General features: G+C 39.9%; 1 protein-coding gene across 1 annotated transcript in view; it reads left to right on the top strand.

Moving 5' to 3' along the window:
* Nucleotides 1-8,422: 8,422 nt before the first annotated feature.
* TSPAN16 (tetraspanin 16) overlaps nucleotides 8,423-25,795 on the top strand; it is a 29,901-nt gene continuing 12,528 nt past the window's right edge. Inside the window, exon 1 of the mRNA XM_058167996.1 lies at nucleotides 8,423-8,542. Within this exon, the coding sequence (XP_058023979.1) occupies nucleotides 8,423-8,542 (120 nt within the window). The remainder of the gene's footprint in view (nucleotides 8,543-25,795) is intronic.

Genomic DNA, 25,795 nt, shown 5'->3' with positions numbered 1-25,795 from the left:
TTTGTATAATAAGTTTTTTAAATTTTGGTTTTATGTGTATCCTGTTGTTATTTTTTATCATGGCTGTAAACCGCCCTGAGTCCTTCGGGAGAAGGGCGGTATACAAATTTAATAAATAAATAAATAAATAAATAAATAAATAAATAAATAAATAAATAAATAAATCATGAGTTATGATAGAGCCACTTTATACTGCACTAGTGAAACCATACTTGGAATGCTGCATCCAAGGTCCCTTCCAACCCTATTATTCTATGTTATTGCCTTAACTGTGTGAAGAAATACTTCACTACTCATCACTCAGCCTTGTAGAAATCCTGTATCCAGTGGTGAAATCTCAAAATTTTCCCTACCGGTTCTGTGGGTGTGGCTTGGTGGGCGTGGCTTGGTGGTCATGTAAATGGCTGGGCATGGCCAAATCAATGTCACTCATACCCAGTCACATCACAAACACACACACCACCATACTCAGGTTTTATGACTGCCGGTGTTTTCTGGAAACTAACCAAAGATATTATTCTATGTCCGTGTTGGCAAACCTATGGAATTGTGCCAGAAGCAGCATGCAGAACCATTCCGTGAGGAATGCGCAGCCTCGCTGGCCCCTCTTGCACATTCCTGTACACATACGCACACCAGTCAGCTGGCTGTTGTGCACGCGGGAGCAGCGAAATCCAGAAGAATGGCATTCTGTCGTGCATGCAGAAGACAGCACCCAAATTTCCGGGTTTACAGCGCACGCATGCGCAATAGCCAACTGTTTGTCAGGTGCATGTCATGCCAAAAATCAGAAGTTTGAGTGCCGGCTCACATATAGGCAACGGCCCACCACCCTTCCAGGTATCAGCGCTCCCGTGTGCGCAAAGGCCAGCGGGTCCACACCGTTGAGGCAGGATGGTTTCGCGTGCCATTTCCGGCACACAGGCCAACACACAGTGATGTAAAAGATTAGCCATCACTGTTCTGTATTCTCTATGTTCTAAATTGGGTGCTTCACATCAGAAGCAATACAGCTGGCTGGACCACACATTCATTAAATTCACGGCCTGTATGATCAAGCTGCATCATTTCCTCAGGAAGAAACAAGAAGTAGCCATCACTGCAGCAGCTTGAAAGGTCTTGGCAAACTCCAGGGAGTATCAGCTCATCGCAGAAGTGTTATTTATTATTCTTTATAATGAAAATGTTTGTAATCTTGTCCTTCTTCCTGAAGGGAAGAGGTTAATCCCATCCCTAGATAGGAGATTGATGCCTAGATAGGTTTCCCTGTCCTAATCCTGTCAGTTTCTGTTGTTTATTGGCTTGATTCAGCATGTATAGGCTGCTGTTCCAGTTGCAACTGTTAAGTGGCGCTATTAACTGAAGTGAGAGAAAGAGAGAAAAAACCCTCTTGCACTTTTTTTAACCAGTTCTCCAAACTGCCTAAGAAGTTTACTAGCGGTTCAGATGAACCAGTGAGAACAGGCTGAATTTCCCCTGTGCCTTTATCCCTATCAACACACACTGTGGAAACTTCACACTGGACTTCAAGCATCTTGCAGTGTGTGCCTCTCCATTCTTCTTCCAGACTCTGGGTCCTTGGTTTCCAAATGAGATGCAAAAGTTGCTCTCATCAGAAAAGAGGACTTTGGACCACTGAGCAACAGACCAGTTCTTTTTTTCTTTAGCCCAGGTAAGACGCTTCTGATGTTGTTTGTTGTTCAGGAGCGGCTTGACAAGAGAAATACGACATTTGAAGCCCATGTCCAGGATCTGTCTGTGTGTGGTGGCTCTTGATGCACTGACTCCAACCTCAATCCACTCCTTGTGAAAGTCTCCAAGACTTTTGAATGGCCTTTTCCTGACAATCCCCTCCAGGCCTGCTGCTTGTGCACCATAATAATAATAATAATAATAATAATAATAATAATAATAATAATAATAATAATAATAATAATAATAATAATAATAATAACAACAACAACAACAACAACAACAACAACAACAACAACAACAACAACAACAATTATACAATTATTATTGTATAAAAATAACAATAAAAAACAAAGACCTTTTTCTTCCACACTTTTCCCTTCCACATGACTTTCTATTAATGTGCTTTGATACAGCACTTTGGGAACATCCAACTTATTTTGCAATTACCTTTTGAGGCTTTCCCTCCTTATGGAGGGTGTCAGTGATAATCTTCTGCATAATTGTCAGGTCAGCAGTCTTTCCCATGATTGTGATTCGTACTGAACCAGACAGGGAGACCATTTAAAGGCTCAGGAACCCTTTGCAGGTGTTATGGCTTAATTAGCTGATTAGAGTGGGACACTTTGAGCCTAGAATATTAAACCTTTTCACAATATTCCAATTTTCTGAGATTGTGAATTTGGAGTTTTCATGAGGTGTCAGCCATAATCATCAAAATTATGACAAATCAAGGCGTGAAGTATCTCGCTTTGCATGTAATGAGTCTATCTCATATATTAGTTTCACCTTTTAAGTTGCATTAGTGAAATGAACTTTTGGACAATATTCTAATGTTTTGAGTTTCACCTGTAAGCCTCACACAATTGAACTTGCGAGAAGGTTTTCTTTTACAGCATGTTTCCCTGGACACAATGGTGAGGAAAGCGATGGAGCTTGAAAGATAAGACCTGCATCCCACTTCTCGCCCACCCCACCTGCCAGCCCCAAATTGCATCCCTAAAGGGAGCGGGTGGCTAAGCAAGGGGCAGGAGCCCTGCCATGCCTGGCGAGGGAGGGAGAAGAGACAGCAAGGGGAGCCATGTCTCGCTCTATGCATCTTGCTTCTCCCTGCCCCATCTGTCACACCTCTCGATAAAGAGACAGTGGGGAAGGGAAGCAGCCAGGCTTATGTTGCCATTGGGGTGGGGTGGGATGTGTTGGGCCGCTTGGCCGGCATGACGAACAGGGAGGGGAGGGCATGTCTCCCCCTTCCCCCAGTCTCACCTCCTCAGCTCATTTTGGTTGCATGGCAAGCAAATGAGGATATGATGGGACCGGCTGCACATGCGTGTAAGTAGTTGGTGGGTGGGGGGGCTTATTTTACGGGGGTAGCTTATATTATTGCATGTGCTGAGAAGCCCAATTGGGCTTTCTATCCGGACATGTCTTTTTTGGGGAGAAACACAGTAAATGAATTTAATTGGCTGTTGCAGGACCATGGTCATAATGTGTTTATCATGGAAGACAAAGTTTGTGTATTCTGCAAGAAAATCTCCCTGTGGATAGGCCAGATAAAGAAAGGAAATATTGCATCATTTCCCAATGTGTAAGACTTTACTGAACTAAATTCTGTTGTTGACACCAGATACATTGAAACTGCCATCAAAAATCACTTGAAAAAATTGCACAATGATTTTGTGTTGTATTTTCTATTTGTGTCAAGAGGATATGATATTGGAATTCTTTGGATTGTATCACCCTTTATTATGAACAATGCTGCAAACTCTGACCATTCCTCTCAAGAGCAAGAAGCACATCTGGAATTGACATCAGACTGCAATTTGAAGGAACTTTTTAATGAAAAAACACTGACCGAGTTCTGGAGCCATGTTGCAAAACTGTACCCAGAAGTGGGAGGGGTGGGGGGCTATCATAGTGTTACTGCCATTTGGTTCCACATACTTGTGCAAGAAGGCGTTTTCTTAATTGACATGTAAGGAAAGGAATTGCCTTCAGCTGGAATCTGACTTAATTCTATCAGTAAGCATTCTCCAGCCGCGACTGCAAAGATTAATATCAGAGAAACAGGCACAAGTTTCCCATTAAAAGTGTGGTAAGTGGGTGTACTGTCACTTTTTCTCCTTTTTATGCCTCTAGAGATGGAGGTGTTGTAGAGATCATCATTCAGCCCATTCTGGAAGCATGTCTTGTGGTCAGTCAGTCAATCTGTAGGCCAAGTCACAAAACTCTTGAGCATATGTGGCCACAGGTCTGCAGCCCTGGCTTATGGTCTTGATCCCCATCCTGATTTTACAATCGGCCAGAGAGTCTTCAAAGGGTTTTCAGAGTACTGTCATGAAATGGTCACAGTTTCCCTGGTCGGGGGCATCATTGTTATGGAGAGTGACCATCCACTCTGCTGTGGTCTCCTCCAATGTCATGGTCACGCACTGCACATTGGCCCCTTTGGTTGGTATGTTTAGCCCATACTCTTGCATACAGGTCCAGACTTGGGCCAGAAAAAAATCCAGTTGTTTGGAGTCACCATTGAACTTCACCCTGAGGGATGGTGGTCTGCAGCTTTTCCTCCTTGATGGGGCAGCCCACTGGGGCCACTGGTCATTGTAGTGCTGGTGCTGGTGCCATAGAAGCAGGCACCACTGCAGCCTCAGTGGCAGGTGCAGCCACACCATCACAACCATCAACCTGCACTGGTTGGGTGGCTGGCAGTGCCACTTGAGCCAGGGCTGCATGTGCCTTGAGGTTGTCAAAGGCTCCTCTCAGGAACTCTATGACTTGCCCCAGCATCAAGTCTTCACGTTCTTCTCCCCCAACTTCCACATGCGGCAGTGGGCGTAGTGGAAGTCACCGCAGAGGGCTTTTCTTTTCACTTCTCCTTCTCAACCCCCAGTGACCATTGGGGTCTTGGTTGATCAGCTTCTGCCTCTCCCAGCTATTGAGGGAAGTCCACTCCGTCATGGGATCTTGCTGACATTTCTCCCCAAGCCTTGACCTCCTTCTGGCTACTCCTGTGAGCCAACATCGTATGCACGGTCCTCACAGTAGAAGCATCTCTCCAGGTTGACCACTATTGCAATTCTAATCTAATATCAGACCTGCCCCAGCTAGGTTCCTAGGGAAAAAAAACCTACAACTCCATTTGGTTGAAGTGATAGATTCATTTATTAAGGATTACTGCTTACAGCTAAAGCACGCTAGAACTAAGGCTTCCTGCACAAAGTATTGCATCTGTGCGATGCTTTGGGAACCACTTTGACGTTAGGTGCGTCTTGAAATGGCTTCACCTTCTTTCTGAGGCCAGGCGTCCTTGGGCAACTGGATTAGTTCAGTTTTCACATGTCTGGTTTCTGTCAGTGCCAATCTCTCCCCCCTTTGTCTCCTACTTCCTCCTGCATTTCTTCCACAAATGGCTGTGCCCTACCCGCCCATCCCCATTTATGGCAGCATGCCAGCAGCTTAGCAAAGCAGAGCGAAGATGGCAGAGCTAACACTAGTACTTCCTGAGGAAGACACAAGCCCTTCAGATACATTTCACGTCTACAATTAATGGATTCCTCTCTGGAAATAAAGGGTTAAAGAACTAGCATCTTCTCAAGAGACTTTGTATTTTCTCCTCCCTCTTTCTAAACTAAGGTGAAGAGCAAAGATGGAGAGTGATAAGCTTCAAAATCATCAGGTATGAGGCAAAGAGACAAATCGCAGCTGTAGGTAGATTTTTGGTTTAGTAGCTCATGATATCCCACAAAACAAGCACATAGTCGTTATAGGGGCTACAGCGACATATTTCGTAATTGAAAATCTCCTAAAGGTAAGAACTTTTTGAGACTGGAGTAATAGTTTCACTGGATGTATTGAACAGAATGCAAAGTATTGTGGATACACAATTTTGAGAGATGTGTAATCAGTTTAAGAAAAATTAAGGGGCTGAGAAACTCCAGTATTATGACAGAAATATGCAAATAAATAAAAATCAGAAAGTATGTTATATCCTGTCAGTATTAATAATGCTTAAATTGTATGAAAATAATGAGTCAAGATATTCAAGTTGTCTAACTTTACATCTCATCCCCCTAAAACTAAAGTTGTCTGAATAGTTGTCCCACTGGAGCTCATTCTAAAAGATGGAATCTCATCAGAAACTGGATAATTGCCTGTGTCCTACACCCAGAGATAACTATAAAGCTGAACAGGCACTTCTGGAATAATTTATTGAATGTTTCAGTTCAGATCAGTTTACTTTACTGATTAGCCCTTGGGCCATATCAAAGTATATTTAATGTTAAATTGCCTATAATTTCTAATTACCTATGAATACTTTGCACAGTACTTCATCACTGTCAAGCTCTTATAAAGCCCATGAGGCTGTCTCTGTATCTGCCATATAAGTGCTATAATGCTTAAAAAATCCAAAATAATGTATTGTATATATTTCAAGGACAGCTATGGAGACACCAGCCCACAACAATATATTTTCCTTCAACTACACTGTATTATTACTGTTGTTATATAGATGTAAAATTCAACTTCAATATATAAAAAACCCAAAAGGATTGCATTGTGGAGCTTTTGACAAAATGTCTGTTACTATAGGTCCAGTGTCAAGGTTCCAGAAAAACCCTTTTGAAGAAATGTGTAAATGCTTAACAAAATTTTATCAAAAGAATTGGAGGGTAGCATTAATCTTTTTCACATATCCCAAGTCCTGATGTTTATTTATTTATGATGTTTATTTATTTATTTGTCATATTTAAAACTGCCTACCGTCCCTGTCCTAATGTTCCCTTTAATTGTATTCATTTTATATATTCAATTCATGCTTACACATATATATATATATTATTTAATATGTATTTGACAAAAAAATAAATAACATGAAATATTGGACCATAAATTAGTGTCATGCCTCAACATGAGATTATTCTGATTAGCCTTCCTACCACACTCATCTATATAAACATTAATATAGCCCAAATCCAGGATGAGCTACAATCTTGTTTGTCAAAGGATGGTCTGCACTCTGCAATTCCATGGCATTGATTTTCAGTTGGGTATTTCAGTGGGTTTAATGAAAACATATCAAATTAATCAACAGAGAATGGAGGCTATAAAATTTAGGAAATGGAATATTAGGTCACAATCTGTGGAAGTAATTCAGCAGGAAACCAAGGATCCTAAGGTAAAAAAGAGTAAATCCAACAACTAGTTATGATAATGGGAATAATCTCCTAGGGTAAGATTTAATCTAGTTCTTAACAGAAGGATGGCAGTACAGAGGATACCAGGTAGCTCTCCCCTACAAAAAAGGCGGTGTCAAAAGTCATTTCCCATGATTAGGTTGAGAAGGCAAGAGGTTGACCTTTTTTTGCCCTCCCCCCCCACATATCTACATGCATGATACAAAGGCGCTGGTGGAGATCCCTTGCCTACTAGAAACCAGAGCTTGGCAGTTGCAAGAAAATAACAGCTGCTAGAGTGCTGCTAAGCAACAGCTTCAGCTTGTATCCAGCAGCAGCAAAGAAAACAAGGCCTGAGCTATCAACTGAAGGATGTTGGCAAAATGGCCCAGAGTCATTGATTACAGTTTGATGGAAGTTTTTCTGGAATGTATTGTTTGTAATGACAACACAACATTGAGGACCTGAAGAAGGAAGAGGACTATTTCCCATTCTCTCACTTCTAAGAAACAGATTTTTAATGAATCTGATTTGGATTGTCAGAGTAAGTGGGATCAGAGCTGTGCTGCTAATGAACAAATAGGCTCAGTAGTGACAGACAGTAGGGTGGAGGAAAGGTTAAAAACGTCCTTATTTGGTGGCCAAGAAAAACCATAACAGTTCATTTTTCTAGCTTTCTCTCTGGAGCCATTTATTTTGACACGTTAGCTGGGAGAGGCAAGAGGGATTAATGTTACAAGGTTCATTGCAACACTCTTCCACCCCACATCCCTTATATGGGCTGAAGCCATTCCAGTACCAAGTCTATGACAACTTGCTGCCACCATCTGACCACCTACCACCACCTGGCTGCAGGGCACTTCACACCAACCAACTTGCCACAGAGACAACTCGTTGTGAGCCTGGGCCTTCCACTCTGGTTTCCAAAGGCAGGTCCAGGTTAAAGGAAGTGAAAGTTCCCACCAGCCCACTTTCTCTGAAGGTTTCCTCACCTCACTTTCCAGCAGCCCCCTGTGAAAGGCAGGCTAAGCGGGAATCATTGTTCCATGCATATACACATGCACACACACAGAGAGAGAGACCATTCCAAGCTTGAGATGCTTGGGAAGAAGGACCTCTCCTTTGGCGTGCTACACTGAACCCTGACAGCACCGGGGTGGGAAGAGAGGCAAGGAGGAGGATGATAGGGCAACTCACTCCCAACAGCTGTCACTTCAAAGGCTCTTCCTGGTAAGGGTTCAGCTTGGAGCAATGATTCCTGTATAACCTTCCTGCACTCCTCTGAAGGCATCCTCCCCTCACTTTCCAGTGCCCCCCCCCATGAAAGGTGGACTAAGTGGGAGTTATAGTTCTGTGCTGGTCACCCTGTCACCATCCCTGCTTGTTCCCTTCCCTGCCTGAGAACTGTCATAATCCAGCACAGCACACTGAAGGTGAGGTCCTTTTTCCCAAGCCCAGTCATGATTGGCAGCTTGCCAGCTTCAATGCAGATAAAAAAATGGTATGGCCTGTAGGTGTGTGCAGAACAATCACTCACAGTTAGCCTGCCTTACATGGGGAAGGGGATGCTGGAAAGTGAGGAAGCCTTCAGAGAGAATGTGGGCTGGCAGAAGCTTTCGCCTCCCTTAAGTCAGGCCTGCTTTGGAAACCAGAATGGAAAGCCCAGGCTTGTGGTGAGTTATCCCACAGCAAGTTGACCAAGGCAAGGTGTCCCATGGCCAGGCAGCAGCAGCCAAGTGGCCGTGGCAAGTTGTCCAGTACCTGCTTTCATTTCTTTGCTCCTGTAAATGCAATTAAGCAATTGCAAGTGGAGTCTTCCTTGATATTCTTCTTCACTTTATTTCATCATTTGCCATGATCACAAGGCTAAATGTTACCGTGCTATTTTTATTTTTTTACTGGGGGCTCTGATAATCTTTCAAAATAAATAAGGTCCTCCCCTCAGCCAGTTCCTGAGTATACAGAGATTGAAGCTGATGCAAGTTTCTGTTTATGTGAAAGGCTTCTGAAGCGCTTAATTTGGGTCCTGGTGATACCTGGGTCACTCTGCTGAGCTATTGAAAGTGCAGGTAGTTGGGTTTACACATTAAGTTAAGCCATAATGTGGTTGTTTGGTCCTGGCTTAGTATATAGTGTATAGTATATAAAGAGGGACATATGTGCATCTGATTCCCTGTAAAGATGAAAGTTGTAGTTTTACGGGTTGCTTTGGCAATTATTATGCTTTAGTTTTGAATAGGCAAAACACAATGCAGTGGGTTCAGAAACACTTGAATAATGTCAAATTTAGCTCTGTATGGGGCCGTGCTCCTACTGAAAGAGTTGGTGTGCAATCTGGGGGTGCTCCTGAACTCTTAGTTCTTGCAGAAATAGTAGATAGAAGCTATGGACAAGAGAGACTCTGCCCAGTTTTAGCTAGTGCCCCACACATGGCTGACCCTGGAGCAACAGACCCTGGCTAATCATCATGTCACCTTGCAGACTACTATAATGTGCGCTACATGGTCATCTTGATGACCACCCAGAAGTGTGTTTTTTGAGGACACAAATATTTGTGTATTTTGCATGCAGATGATGCCATGTTATTGGCTAAGAACATGAATCAATTGCAAAAAATAGTAGAATGTATATGCAATTATTACCATGGGTTTGAAAATTAATTTATCAAAGAAAGGTAAATGCATTGAACTATGAAAAATTATACATAAATGAAAAACTAGAGCAAGTACATGAATTTGGCGGCGGGTGGTTCAGAGAACCAGGAGCAAAAATCCCTGGCCCCATCACCCATGCCCACCCAATTGCTCAGTCACCCACTTGCTCGCTTGCCGCTTCTTTCTAGCTCACTCACTTTTCCCACCCGAATGGTAGCAATAGGTTGTAAAAAATGCTTTTTTTTTTATTATTCAAAAAGTTTTACAAAAAAATTTTCCCCCTTTCCCCCCCTCCTCTCCCCTCCCTTCATAACCCCCCTCCCCCCCCCCGACTTCCTGGAACGGGCACAAGGTATAGTTAAAAATAAAACAAACATATGCTAAAAATTTTCATCCCAACTTAATTATACCCTACAATCATCAATTCCTAACTTCCCCAAAACAATCAAAATAATACATCATAATCATTCAAAACAGTCTGATAACTCTTAGTCTGATATCTACGTTGAATATAGTCAATCCATTTTTCCATTCCTTTAAGTATCTTTCTTGCGTATTGTCTTTCAAAAGGCTGATATCTTCGCCATCTCAGCCAAATTGGCAACTTTCAATATCCATTCTTCTATTGTTGGTACTTCTTTTTCTTCCAATATTGTCCTATTAGTAATCTTGCTGCTGTTATTAGGTTTAAAATCAATTTAGTCTCAATTACTGTACAATCCGTAATAATTCCCAACAAAAAAATTGCGGCAGGAACTTTATCTTCTTTTCAAAACATTTTGTAAAATCCACCAAATTTTTATCCAAAAGGCCTTTATGTCCTTACAAGTCCACCAAATGTGAAAATATGTAGCGTCATCACAATTACATCTCCAACATTTTGCTTGCATATCTGGATACATACGATAATTTTTAGGATCTAGATGCCATCTATAAAACATTTTATAAAAATTTTCCTCAGATTCTGTGCCTGCGTGAATTTAACATTTCTAACCCAAATTTTTCCCAAGTTTCCAATAATATTGGCTCCTGAAAATTTTGTGCCCACTTTATCATACAGTCCTTTACCAAGTCCCTTTCAGAATCTATTTCAAGTAACACATTATACAATCTCTTTATATGCTCCTGAGACTGATTTCTAATTTGCTTTACCAAATTTCCCTCGTTCTGCTCTATACCAATTTTCTGATCTTCCTTCCATCTAGCACGTAGTTGCTCATATTGAAACCAAGTATAATTTTTCCTTCCTCTTAATACTTGCAGAGATTTTAACTGCAAATTACCTCTTTCAGTATACAAAAGATCTTTATATGTAATCATTTCCTGATTCTGTTCTATATTTATATTTTCTATTGTATGTCTAGGACTTGCCCATATAGGAACCTTATAATTTAGTTTATAAGAGTATTTTTTCCAAACACACAGAAGAGCAGTTCTTAGCACATGATTTTTAAAGGCCTTATCCACTTTTTTGTCATAAATTAGATATGCATGCCATCCATATAACAAATCATAACCTTCTATATTCAAAATTCTTTCCTCTGTTAAATTAAACCAATCACTTATTGCAGAGAGAGCAGCTGCTTCATAGTATAATTTAAAATTGGGCATTTTTAAACCTCCCCTTTCCCGAGAATCATTTTAACCCTAGCTTTTTTACCTTCCCATATAAATTTATTAATTCCCTTCTGCCATTCCTCAAGATTCTTATCTTTCTTAATTATTGGTATCATTTGAAAAAGGAATAAAAATCTAGGTAAAACATTCATTTTAATAGCAGCAATTCTCCCCAGCAAAGATAATTGCAATTTTTTCCAAACAATCAACTCCTTCTGAACTTTTTGCCATAAAACCTCATAGTTATTCTTGTACAATTTCACATTTGACGATGTAATATAAACCCCTAAGTACTTAACCTTCTTTACAATTTCAAATCCTGTTATTTCCTCTAGTTTTTCTTTCTGTTGTCTGGCCATATTTTTTATTATCACTTTTGTCTTTTTCTGATTTACCTTAAACCCTGAAACCTTCCCATATTGATCAATTATTTCCAACAAAGATTTACTAGAATTTATAGGGTTTGTTAAAGTAATCACCAGGTCATCTGCAAAAGCTCTTAGCTTATATTCATGTTGTCTAACTCTAATTCCCTCTATCTCCTTTACTTCTCGTATTTTATCCAATAATGGTTCTAGAGTTAAAATAAACAATAATGGTGATAAAGGACATCCCTGTCTTGTTCCTTTCGCAATCTTAAAAGGTTCTGTTAAGCTACCATTGATTATAATCTGTGCTGTTTGCTCTCCATAAATTGCCCTAATTATTCTTATAAAACCATCTCCAAATTGCATCTTTTCTATTAATTTAAATAAAAAATCCCAATGCAATTGATCAAAAGCTTTCTCTGCATCGAGAAAGATAAATGCTGCTGGAATAAAATTTTTCTTTTCTAGATACTCCAGTAAATTAACAATCTGCCTAACATTATTCTTCATCTGTCTCCCTTTTATAAATCCAGATTGATCATTATGAATTCTTCGCTGCAGAATCAACATTAATCTATTAACTATTATTTTAACAAAATCTTATAATCATTATTTAAAAGTGAGATTGGCCTATAATTCCCAGGTTTAGAACAATCCTGTTCCTCTTTTGGTATCAATGAAATAAAGAGGTTCTCCATGAGAATTCCCCTCCTAGTTGTATCTGATTAAATAATTCCTTAAGTGGACCTAACATCTCATCCTGTAAATTCCTATAATAACTAACTGTGAGCCCATCCGTACCAGGAGTTTTCCCATTTTAATTGTTTAATTACCAAAATAATTTCTTCAGAGGTTATAGGCCGATTCAGTTCTTCCGTTTGTTCTAAAGTTAAATTTTTAACCTTATATTCCTTCAAATAATTATCAATATCCCTATTCAATATATTATCTTTAAGATATAAATTTGTATAATATTCTAAAAAAGCTTTTTTAATTTTATCCTGTTGATATCTCTCTTTGCCTTTATATTCTATTTTTTCTATAGTACATTGTTTTTGTCTTTTCCTTAAGGTGTATGCTAACCATCTACCAGGTCTATTTGCATTACAAAAAGTATTATGTTTGGCATATTGTATATTTGTTGCCACCTGATCAGCCATTATCATATTAAATTGATTCTGTAATAACTTTATTGCATCTTTAAGTTTTTGATCATGTAGGTTATGTATTAATAATTGTTGTTTCTTATAAATTTCCTCTTCTAGATACCTACGCTGTCTTTGTTGCTTATTTCTCTGTCTATTATTAAGATATATTAATACACCTCTCATAAAAGCTTTACTGGCGTCCCAAACCATTTCTATCGATGTTTCATTATTCAAATTATAATCAAAAAATTCTTTCATCTGCTTTTTACATTGATTTACATTATCCTGATATCTAAACAAATTTTCATTTAATCTCCAAGTTCTTCTACCCTCTTTTCCATATTGCAATTCCATCCAAACAGGACTATGATCAGACAAACATCTTGGAAATATCTTAGTTTTCTTCACCCTAAAAAGCAAATCATTAGAAATTAAAATAAAATCAATACGTGAGAAGGATTGATGCCTATCAGAGAAAAAGTATAGTCTCTTTCTCCAAATTCCGCAATCTCCATACATCTCTTAACTCAAAATCTTCTATCATATCAAAAAGGATTTAGGCAGCTTTGCATGTGCAGGTATCTTCTTGGAAGAAATTCTCTTGTCCTTTTGTGTATCTATTACTCCATTCCAATCTCCCAATATAATACGATTTATAATCCCATAGAATCAACTTATCATATAACATTCTATAAAATTTTTCTTGTTGCTGATTGGGTGCATATATACCAAGCAAGAGAGTCCTTTTGTTTCTATTGTAAGTTCAATAGCAATATATCTTCCGTGAATATCTGCCTCTATTAACTTGGCTGGTATATCTTTTCTCAAATAAACCACTATGCCATGTTTTTCTCCAAAGCTGAAGCAACAAAATGTTTACCTAACTTTGAGTTTATTAGGTACTTTTGATCTGATAATTTAATATGCTTTCTTGTAAGCAAATAACATCATTTTAAATTGTTTCAAATAATGAAATATTTTCTTCTCTTCTGAGCTGAATTCAAACCATTGACATTCCAAGTCAAGATTTTATTTGCCATTAGTGGCCTGCTGAAGCTTTTGAGCGATCAGCTGAAGATCGTCCTCCGTATCTTGACGTGCTCCTCCACCGCTTCTGTAGCAGAATCCTGAACTTTACTTTGAGTTTGTTGCTCCTTTTCTTTATGCTTAAGGGCTCCCCTCGTCAGTCTTTGTTCTTGTGGTTGTTCCTCTGATGGTAACATCACTGGAATCACCTCAGCTTCCACACCCATTTGAGTCTCTTGAATTCTTTTTTCTATTATTTCTATTTCAAATTTCAGCACTGTAGAAAGAAAATCTTTGGCCTTAAGCACTGTGTCAATACGATATCTTCTTCCTTGATAATACACTGTCAAACCAACTGGAACCTCCCATCTAAATTGAATCTGGTATTTCTTAAGTTCTTGTGTAAAAAATGTAAAGTCCTTTCTATCCCTTAACATCTTGGGAGGAATCTCTTTCAAAACCTTCAACTCCTGTTCTCCTATTTTCAAGTTTTTCTGAAAAGCAACTTGCAAAATTTGATTCCTCACTGTTCTTTTCAAAAAATAAACCACAATGTCTCTAGGAAGTTTCTTTTGCCTAGCAATCCAAGAATTAACTCTATAAATTTTGTCAATTTGATAAGCAACCTCTTGTGGATCAAGTTCAATAAGTTCAGCCAGAGCTTCTGATAAATTTTTTTTTAAATCTTCCCCTTTCTCCTCATTCAAGCTCCTAATTCTCAGAGCTCCTTCCATCATTCTATACTGCATCACCACCACTTGATCTTCATTTTTGTCCAATTTGATTTGCATTCCTCCCATTCTATTTTCTATTTGCTGATTTGACTGAGCAATTTCTTGCACCTCCTCCTCCACCACCTCCAGTCTTTTTGCCAAACCTTGAAAAGCCATCAAAATATCTTCTCTTATTTTTTTATTATTCTCTTTTATTTCTTCTCTTATTGTCTCATTATTATCCATAATCTCCTTAAACCTTTCTTCAAACACTTTCCCTTGCTCTTTAATCAAATCTTCTAAAGCTGGTTCAGAACCCCTTCTACCCCCAATCTTAGGTGGTTTAGTAGCCATTTCAGTTTTTAAGATTCACAAAATATAAGTCTAAAAGCTTCTCTTTTCCCCTTTAAGTATAGGAAAGCTCACTTCACTTCATTAGAATCCACACATAACATTTCTTATCTTCTTAGTTACACAGGCTGTTTAGAATTCCATTCGTCACTTTCACTCCCTTTCAGGCGCCATCTTAAAGAGTCAGTTGAAACAAAGAAAAAAGTTTCTCTTTTTAAAAGGGAGAAGTCAGGAGATCAAAAATACTTGCAATCCAGTAATTGTTCGCTCGCACTCATTCCGTCTGCTTAAAGAGATCCATAAAGATAAGACAAATAGCAGAGATGGACACTTTCTTCTTTTCCTGCTTTTGCAGGTGCGCACTGAAGTCGGAGCTTATGGCAGGAATATTTATGGGACCGTCGACCCTCAGGGCTCTGCTTAATTAAAAACAAAGCCCCTGGGGAGGTCTACCACTACACCCCCGCAGCTCTTATCTTTTCCCTTTCATCCAGGGAAAGAGATTAAAGCCGGCTTTTCCTGGCTTTTACGATGTTCAGTGCGGAGCCCCTTTAATTAGGAGCTCAGCGAAGAGGTGGCGCCACCGGAAGTTCATAAAAAATGCTTTTAAAAGGTTAAAAAAAGGCTCTGACAATTGCGCGCCACAGCTGATCACCCCCCCCATATGCGCTGTTCCCATGCCTTCCCATGCCTCCTTTTGGCATGCAGTGCGCGTGTGTGCACCTCGCATTTGGTATGTGGTGTGCGCTGTACATGCGCGTGTTCAGTGTGCGTTTGGTGCGTGGAGCGCATGCACAGCTACCGAACCAGTAGTAAACTGGTTCAGATTTCACCACTGCATGGAGATGTTGTTAAAGTTGGGATTTTTCAGCTATTTAAATTTTGTACATTTATTTGGCAGCAAATGATAGGTAACAGAAAATTGATATTGTTCTAAAATTTACAGTCTAAGACTGTGCTACCTAATGACTTCACAGATTTGTCATTAATTTTAATGTCTTTGTTTTATGGCCAAAAATATGGCCAAATTCTACACTTATCACTGTTTGCTTTCTATGGTTATGATAATAATGATAATTATTATTCTCTTGACTGCAGGTACAAAATGAATATCTGTTTCTCCTTCCTGAAGATGATGATGTTTGTATTTAATGGAGTGATCTTTGTAAGTATGTGCTAGGGTGGATGAAAACTGTTTGTGGCAGATAGTTGGATAAATAGTTCAGAAAGTTGAACAGTTGCACAAAGTATACTTTTGCAAAATATCTATGATATGCAGATGTGAGAGGTTTAAAAGCAGTATGAGCCTCATGTGTGGAAGTACTCAGCATGGGAAAGCAATCTTAATACATTCTGTTGTTCATACAACAGAACAAATATGAAAAGAAAAAATTGTTTCCCACTGTAATTCTCTTATAATGTAATGGCATAAATTGGGAATGATCCCAATTTCCTCCATCCTCCAATCCTTAACAGATCCTGTCCAACATTGTCTGATAGAAATAATTACATGGGATAATTTGAAGGATTAAGTACCATCCTTCTCTGCAATGTGTTTATTCTAGTATGTGGATTTGCTCACCAACAAATAGTTCCATTCTCAGTATAAGTAGTCATCACTTAACGACCCTAATTGGGACTGGCAACCCTGTTGTTGAGTGAAATGTCACATGACTGCTCCACTCAGCAACAGCAGTTTTGGCATTCCAGTTGCTGTTTTTGAGTGAATACCACATAGTTGTGAGGCGAGAACCCAAGTCACTGTTGGAAGAAGGTAAGGGGCTGCCTCCACTTCAACTTCCCCCATTTATCTGTTTCCCACATTTATGCTGTTTTGGCCATCTTTATACCCATTGCTGCTAGCTACTGCTGCTGCCGCCCAGCCCTGCCTGTTTCCCCTATACTAGATGCTCACTGCATTATGTACCAGTATGGTACCAGCTAGGGTCTTCTTTCATGCCACCTTCTTTCATGCTAGCGTCTACCATGTGTACCAGCCTGGGCTTCCATTTGCACCTGGCTAGCTCACAAACAGAAGTCCTGATCAATATAACAGAAAAAAACCACAAACCTAGTACAAAACCTCTGTCCAACCCAACCCACTGTGATGCAGCCCCTCTGGTGCCGAGCAATCAATTTCATAGACTTTCTCTGGAAGAAAACATGCAGACACCTAGAAAAGAAGCATCATCAAATGTCCCTTAAAAAGTAGCATCATCAAGTGCTTCTGTAATAGGTCGAAAAATACCCCAACCTCCCTAGGGAAAAAAAAGGTGATTGTTAGTGATAGGAGATTCAATTCTCAAGGGAACAGAACCAGCTGTCTGTAGACCAGACAGTCAATCCAGAGAGGTATGTTGTCTCCCTGCAGCAAAAATCAAATATGTGGCTGAGAAGCTAACCAAAATAATTAAAACCACAGATTATTACCCTTTCCTACTACTACACATAGGGACGAATGACACAAAAATGGACCTGAAAACAATGTTGAGTGATTATGAGTAGCTAGGCAAGAAAATTAAGGAGTCAGGTGCACAAGCAGTTTTTTCATCTGTACTGCTAATGAAAGGTCAACATCCAGTAAGAAAACAAAAGATTTTAAGCTAAACCCACTGGCTAAAGGGTTGGTGTCATCAAAAGAACTTTGGATTCCTGGACCATGGTCTGCACTACCTCCATGATGGGCTTTTGGCAAGGGATGGGCATCTCACGAAGACTGGGAAGAATGTTTTCAGGAAACGACTGGTTCAACTTATCAGGAGGGTTTTAAACTAAAATTGAGGGGGGAAGGAGACCAATCTTTAGGATCTCCAGGACCTAATTCCAAGCAAAAACCCCTAGAAAACAAATCAAATAATGAGGTAAGGAGGGATGGGAAGGAAGACAAATTTAAACACAAATAAGAGACATATACCCACAGTCAGACATAAAGATCTAAAATGCCTATATACAATGCTCAAAGTTTGGGGAACAAGCAGGGTGAACTTGAATTATTAATACACGAAAGTAGATATGATATAATTAGAATTACTGAAACTTGGTGGGATGAAACCCATGACTGGAACATACTGATAGAAGGATACAAACTCTTCAAAAAACCCAGACCACATAAAAAAGAAGGTGGATTTGCACTTATGTAAAGGACCACAATATTGCTACAGAGATGCATGAAACCAAAGACAAAAACCTCCTAGAATGCATATGGGTCAATATAAAAGAAAAACATAACAACATTGCCATATGTGTATATTTCAGGCCATCCAACCAAGCAGAAAAAATGGATGTACTTTTTGCTAATCAATTAACAAATATATGTAGGACACACACTACAATAATAATGGGGGACTTCAATTACCCTGACATCAACTGGAGCACTAATTCTGCACCAAGTGAGAAATCAAATAGGGTCCTGACCAACCTAGCTGACAACTTTGTTGCCCAAAAGGTAGAGGAGGGAACTAGAGGGACAGCCATACTAGATTTAATTCTCATGAACAGATAAGTAGTAATGGAGTTGAACTTGGGTGAGAGCGACCATGTCATACTGAAATTCAATATAATGCAAACACAAGCAATAGAACATAATGATACCAGAGTCTTAGATTTTAAAAGAGCTGATTTTAACAAACTCAGAGAGACCTTGGGAAAGATTCCTTGGGTGAAAATCCTAAAGGGGAAAACACTCAAAAAGCTTGGAAAACTCTCAAAAATACAATCATAAAAGCCCAGTCCAATACAATACCACTGAAAAAGAAAAACAAGAAATCCAAGAAGAAACCAGCATGGCCGCACAAAGATCTCTCTGACAAATTGAAACACAAAAAGGACAAGTACAAAAAATGGAAAGAGGGACACATGCCAGTAATTAAGGCAGAATAGAATAGAATTGGCCAAGTGTGATTGGACACACAAGGAATTTGTTTTGGTGCATATGCTCTCAGTGTACATAAAAGAAAAAGAAAAAAAATACCTTCATCAAGCTACAACATTTGCAACACAAATGATGGTCATAGGGTACAATTTAACCCTTAATGATAGCAACAAAAAGTTACAGTCATACAATCATAAGTGGAAAGAGATTGGTGATGGAAACGATGAGAAGATTAATAGTAGTGTAGATTTAGTAAATAGTTTGACAGTGTTGAGGGAATTATTTGTTTAGCAGAGTGATGGCCTTTGGGGAAAAACTGTTCTTGTGTCTAGTTGTTCTGGTGTGCAGTGCTCTATCGCATCATTTTGATGGTAGGAGTTGAAACAGATTATGTCCAGGATGTGAGGGATCTGTAAATATTTTCATGGCCCTCTTCTTGATTCGTGCAGTATACAGATCCTCAATGGAAGGCAGGTTGGTAGCAATTATTTTTTCTGCGGTTCTAATTATCCTCTGAAGTCTGTGTCTTTCTTGTTGGGTTGCAGAACCAAACCAGACAGTTATAGAGATGCAAATGACAGACTCAGTAATTCCTCTGTAGAACTGGATCAGTAGCTCCTTGGGCAGTTTGAGCTTACTGAGTTGGCGCAGAAAGAACAGTCTTTGTTGTCCTTTTTTGATGATGTTTTTGATGTTAACTGTCAATTTTAGATCTTGTGATATGATAGAACCTAGAAATTTGAAGGTTTCTACTGTTGATACTGTCAAGTATTGTGAGAGGTGGAAGTATGGAAGGGTTTCTCCTAAAGTCTACCACCATTTCTACAGTTTTGAGTGTGTTCAGTTCTAGATTGTTTCGGTCGCACCACAAGGCTAGTTGTTCGACCTCACATCTATATGCGGATTCGTCATTGTCTCAAATGAGACCAATCACTGTTGTGTCATCTGCGAACTTCAGTAGTTTAACAGATGGATCGTTGGAGATGCAGTCATTGGTATACAGAGAGAAGAGAAGTGGGGAGAGCACACAGCCTTGGGGGGGGGGCTGTACTAATTGTATAGGTATCTGATGTGATCCTGCTTAGCTTCACCTGCTGCTTCCTATTTGTTAGGAAGCTTGTGATCCACTTACAGGTCTGTTCAGGTACTTGTAGCTGGTTTAGCATAGTTAGAAGAGTGTCTGGAATGATGGTACTGAATGCTGAACTAAAGTCTACAAAGAGGACCCTTACATAGGTCTTTGGAGATTCGAGATGTTGTAAGATATAGTGCAGAGCCATATGAACAGCATCATCTGTTGATCTATTTGCTCGGTATGCAAATTGCAAGGGATCTAACAGCGGATCCGTGATGGTTTTCAAGTAGGAAAGCACTAGCCTTTCAAAGGCTTTCATGACTACAGATGTTAAAGCAGCTGGTCTGTAGTCATTCAGTTCCTTTGATGGTGGGCTTCTTCGGCACTGGGATGATGGTAGAGCGTTTGAAGCAAGAAGGAATATAGCATATCTCTAGTGATTTATTGAAGATAAATCTTAATAAAGATTTGAAGACTGGGGCCAATTGGTCAGCACAGACTTTTAAGCAAGAAGGAGTTATCTTGTCTGGGCCTGGAGCTTTTCCTGGCTTTTGTCTGTGAAATAGGTCTTGTACTTCCTTTTCTGTGATCACTACAGGTTGTGAACCCAATGGGATTCAGATATAACAACAGATAGCCAGAATATCAACAGATATAATATAATATTCTGTTGATAACAGAATATCAACAGATAGCCAGAATCTGCAAAGACAAAGTCAGGAAAGCAAAGGTTCAGAATGAACAAAGACTTCTAAAAAAAAGTCAAAGATAAAAAATAAAGTTTCTTCCACCATATAAATAACAAGGAAAAAAATCAAGGAAACAGTCAGCCCACTGAAGACAGAAGATGGCAAGGAAGTAACAGGCAGCAGAGAGAAAGCAGAGCTGCTTAACTCATTGTTTGCATTGGTCTTCATGCAAAAAAACACTATAGCTTAACCTACCAAAAAACATAACTGTAAAAGACAAATTAGAAATAAAAGTTAAAATAAGCAAAAAAAATAATAATAGTAAGAGAACACTTGTCTGATTTTGATGAATACAAATCACTGGGACCTGATGGATTGCATCCCAGAGTTCTAAAGGACCTGACAGATGTCATCTCAGAACCATTGTACCATGTCTTTCAAAAATCTTGGAGCACCGGGGAACTACCAGAAGATTGGAAAAGAGCTGATGTGATTCCCATCTTAAAAAAAAAAAAAGTGGGTGGGGGTGGGGTGAGATGGAGGGAAACAGACCCAAGAAACTACAGACCAATCAGCCTAACATCAATACTTGGGAAGATACTGGAAAAGATAATAAAAAAACAGATCTGCCAACATCTAGATATGAGTAAAGTAATAACTACAAGTTAGCATGGGTTTGTTAAAAAGAGATTATGCCAAACCAATCTTATTTCATTCTTTGACAAAGTGACTAAATTAGTAGACCAGCAAAATGCTTAGACTTCAGCAAGGCATTCAACAAAGTAGAACAGAATCTACTTCTTGGTAAGCTAGAAAAAAGTGTGATAGCATCACCATCAGATGGATTTGACAGATGGCTGACAAACCATACTCAACGAGTAGTCCTTAATGGTACTACGTCTACATGGAAGGTAGTAAGCAGTGGGGTACCACAGGGTTCCATCTTAGGCCCAGTACTCTTCAATATTTCATAAACAATTTAGACGATGGAATAGAAGGGGAACTCATCAAATTTGCAGATGATATGAAGCTGGCAGGAATAGCCAACACCCTAGAAGATAGGGTCAAGATTCAGATGGAACTTGACAGACTCTAACACTGGGCCCAATCTAACAAAATGAAATTCAATGTAGAGAAAAGTAAAGTCCTACACTTAGGCAAGAAAAAACCAAAAGTACACATATAGATTGGGTGAAATCAGGCTTAATAGCAGTAAATGTGAGAGGGATCTTAGTGGACTTATTCACTAAGTCTTAGTGGACAATCAATGAGTCAACAGTGTGCGGCAGCAGCCAAAAAAGCTAATGCAATCCTAAATTGCATTAACAGAGGGATTCAATCAAAGTCATGTGAGGTATTATCACTCTATAAAGCCTTAGTAAGACCACACCTAGAGTACTGCATACAGTTTTGGTCACCACACTATAAAAAAGATGTTGAGACTCTAGAACAGTGATGGCTAACCTTTTTTCCCTCGGGTGCCGAAAGCGCATGCAATAGCATGCACATGCGTGCCCACACCCATAATGCAATGCCCCCATGCTACCCCACCTCCCTGCCCATGCAAGTGCAACCCCCCTGCAGTCCCTTGCCTGCCTCCCCTGCATGCGTGCGTGACACCCCCACACCCTATTTTGGGCCTAGCAGGCCTCCATGAGGCATCTTGAGGCCAGAAACGGGCCGTTTCCAGACTTCCAGTACTTCCAGTAGGCCTGTTTTTCATCTCCCCAGGCTCTAGAGGCTTTCCTGGAGCCTCTGGAAGGGCGAAAACAACCTCTCTTGGACTCCTGGAGGCCCTCCGGAGGCCAGAAATGGCCCATTTCCGGACTTCCAAGAAGTCTGTTTTTCGTCCTCCCACAGCCTATGTGCGAGCCCTGTACTTACCTGGCATCCAAAACAGGCTGCGTGGGGACTACTGGGAGTGGAGGCATGGGTGGAGCCAGCTGATTTTTGGCAGGAGGTGCGCACGCATGCGTGGTGCAGCTGCCCTAGGGCAATGCAGGGGTGTAATATAAAATTTGTTACTACCGGTTCTGTGGGCATGGCTTGGTGTGGGGGAGTAATGTGACTGGGTGGGCATGGCCAACTCTTTTTTTTTACTTTTAAAAGCATTTTTTCTACAACCTCTTCAGCCAAAGAGGTTGTAAAAATGCTTTTAAAAGCCTCTGATGATCAGGCAACTCAGCTGGGATCGCCAGAGGAGCCTTTTAAAAGCAGTTTTTCTACAACTTCTTCGGCCAAAGAGGTTGTAAAAAAATGCTTTTAAAAGCTTTTAATGATCAGGCAACTCAGCTGGGATCGCCAGAGGAGCCTTTTAAAAACATTTTTAATGAAAAAATGCTTTTAAAGGGTTCTGATTATCCCAGCTGAGTTGCCTGATCGGCAGAACCTTTTAAAAGCATTTTTTCCCCTGACGATTCCAGCTGAGCTGCACGATCATCAGAGGCTTTTTTTTTAATTTTTAAAAGCATTTTTTCGGTCGAAGAAAAAATGCTTTTAAAAGTAAAAAAAACCACCTCTGGTGATAGTGCGGCTCAGCTGGGCATGGGCGGGGAGGCAGGGATTTTTGCTACTGGTTCTCTGAAGAAATGCAACAAAGATGATTAGGGGACTGGAGGCTAAAACTTATGAAGAATGATTACATATGAGGAACTGGGCATGGCTAGTCGCCAAGATACTCTCAACCTTACACAGGAAAAGACCCGAATATGCCAAGACCTAAATACCTATACCCATGAAAACCTATGAAAACATATATATATACACACACATATACTTAATAACTTCAGTGTATATAGAGTGACCTCAACATACCTCTTATTAATTGGAAAATAAATGAATGTACAACTGAACCCATCCATACAACCCTATACAATGCTGTTACAAATCTAAGTCTAGATTAACTAGTTACTAACAACACTAGACTCAACAACTGCCTTGACCTCATCTTCTGCAACAACTTAAACTTAATTTATGGACTATAATTAAAAGAACCCTTTTCCAACAGTGACCACAGCATGATAGACTTTTGTCTCAATATACACCCTTAAAAATCACCATAAAAATGGAATACCCAACTACAACTTCAAAAAAGCCAATTATGATCTCATAGACACCGACCTCTCATCTCTTGACTGGCAAATTCTATTCTCTAACTGTATCACTGCCGAAGATCACTATAATATTTTCTTGCTCAGTCAATAGAGTTATCAAACTATATGTACCACTAATCACCACCAAAACCAGGAAAAACAAATTACCCATATCAATAAGAAAGCTCCAATCAAAAAAAAAATCCCTCTGGCGAAAGAACAAAACTGGCTATGTAGCTAACTTTAAAAGCTGCTACAAAAATATATGCCACCAAATAAAGATTGAATGCACCAATTGCCACATCAAACAAGAAGAAAACCTGCGCACAAAATCCAATCACGCCTTCTATAATTTTGTAAATAACAAGATCCATCCCACCCCTAAAAGGACCTAACGGTAAAGAATGCAATGATGAACCAATTAAAGCAAACCTCTTTAACACATTCTTCGGCTCAGTCTTTGTTAACAGCAATGGCTCATGCCCAACATTCCCTAGTCGTACCAATAATGACTACAACTATCTAACACAAATAGATTTCACAGAAGATAATGAGGCACTATGTAGACTGAAACCATCTCTGTCTATTTGTTCTGTCCCCCCACCCCAACCACAACCAAGAAGACACATGAGCTGACTATATTTGCCAGCAATTTATTCCTACGACAGATATCAGTTCTGGCAACGAACCTGCAATTGCCTGCCAAGTTCTCTTATCTCCTCAGAAGCCAATGTAACTGCAGTTAATAAACAGAAATCCAGAAGCCAAATTCTTAGTCTTGAAATATTGCAGCCAGAGTTTCCAATAGTCAGTTTTTGTCCATCATAAGAAGCTATAGAGCAGCTCCTCCTGCTTTTATACCCTGTGGGGTGTGGCTCTGTGACTCAGCACTCTCTAGGCCTGCCCTACCCCTTCTTTTGTTGTTCCCGCCTCTCCTTTCTGCAATACCTGGGATTTAACCAGGACTGATTGTCAGCAGCTGGGTCTTGAGGCATTGCCTGGGAGGGGGAAGGTGCGGGAGAAAGAGGCCTTGTCATCTCCTCCACCTGGCCTGCCTCTGGGACCTGGAACAGAGCCAAAGAGAAAGGTCCTGCAGAGGGAAGCCCTGTCGGCTCTTCCCCCTCACTCTCCGAGTCACTCTCTGCCAGGAGGCCCAGCTCGGGAGCCGAAGACACGACAGTATTGGACCTGATGGACTATGTGCATACTTCTTAAAAAAGCTTTCCATTATTATAGCAGAACCGCTAGCATAATCTTTGAAAAATCTTTCAGGACCAGTTCCCTACCCAATCTATGCTCACTAGCCACGGTCATCCCTATCTTTAAAAAGGGAGACGCCAGCCTAGTTGAAAATTACAGACCAATCTCTTTATGCTGCGTCACCTGCTAAGTAATGGAATCAATCATCAACCAATCCATTACCCTCCACCTAGAAACAAACAACCTACTCTCTAATAAACAATTTGGTTTCAGAAAAAAATTATCCTGTAATCTACAACTTCTACACTGCAAAAACATATGGACTACAAATCGTGATCAGGGCAAAGTAATAGATGCAATTTATAGACTTCTGTAAAGCCTTTAATTCAGTAGTACATGACAAACTACTTCTAAAACTAAAATCCTACGGCATCTCCAGACCCCTCCATAATTGGATAACTGCATTCCTGTCAAACAGGCAACAAATGGTCAAAATAGGGAGTGCCCTATCAAACCCTGCACCTGTTAATAGCAGTGTCCCCCAAGGCAGCATTCTAGGACAACACTCTTCATACTATACATTGTAGATGACCCTCACTCTGTCAAGGACCTTGGAGTACTCATATCAAATGACCTAAGTGCCAAAGCCCACTGTAACAACATTACCAAAAAGGCATTAAGAGTTGTAAACCTAATCTTGCGTAGCTTCTTCTCCGGTAATATTATACTACTAACCAGAGCATACAAATCATTTGCTAGACCAATTCTTGAATACAGCTCATCTGTCTGGAACCCAAATTGCATATCGGACATTAATACAATTGAGCGTGTCCAGAAATATTTCACAAGAAGAGTCCTCCACTTCTCTGCTTGCAACAAAATACCCTATGCCACCAGACTTGAAATTCTGGGTTTAGAAAATTTAGAACTACGCCACCTTCGGTATGACCTGAGCATAGCTCATAAAATCTGCTACAATGTCCTACCTGTCAATGAGTACTTCAGCTTCAACCACAACAATATACAGGCACACAATAGATGCAAACTTAAAGTGAACCGCTCCAAACATGATTGCAGAAAATATGATTTCAGTAACAGAGTTGTAATGCCTGGAATGCACTA

The sequence above is a fragment of the Ahaetulla prasina genome, chromosome 2 (genome assembly GCF_028640845.1).
Source record: "Ahaetulla prasina isolate Xishuangbanna chromosome 2, ASM2864084v1, whole genome shotgun sequence".
In the NCBI taxonomy this organism is placed as follows: Eukaryota; Metazoa; Chordata; class Lepidosauria; order Squamata; family Colubridae; genus Ahaetulla; species Ahaetulla prasina.
The sequence above is the reverse complement of the archived record's forward strand: the minus strand, read 5'-3'. Positions and strand labels throughout refer to the sequence as shown.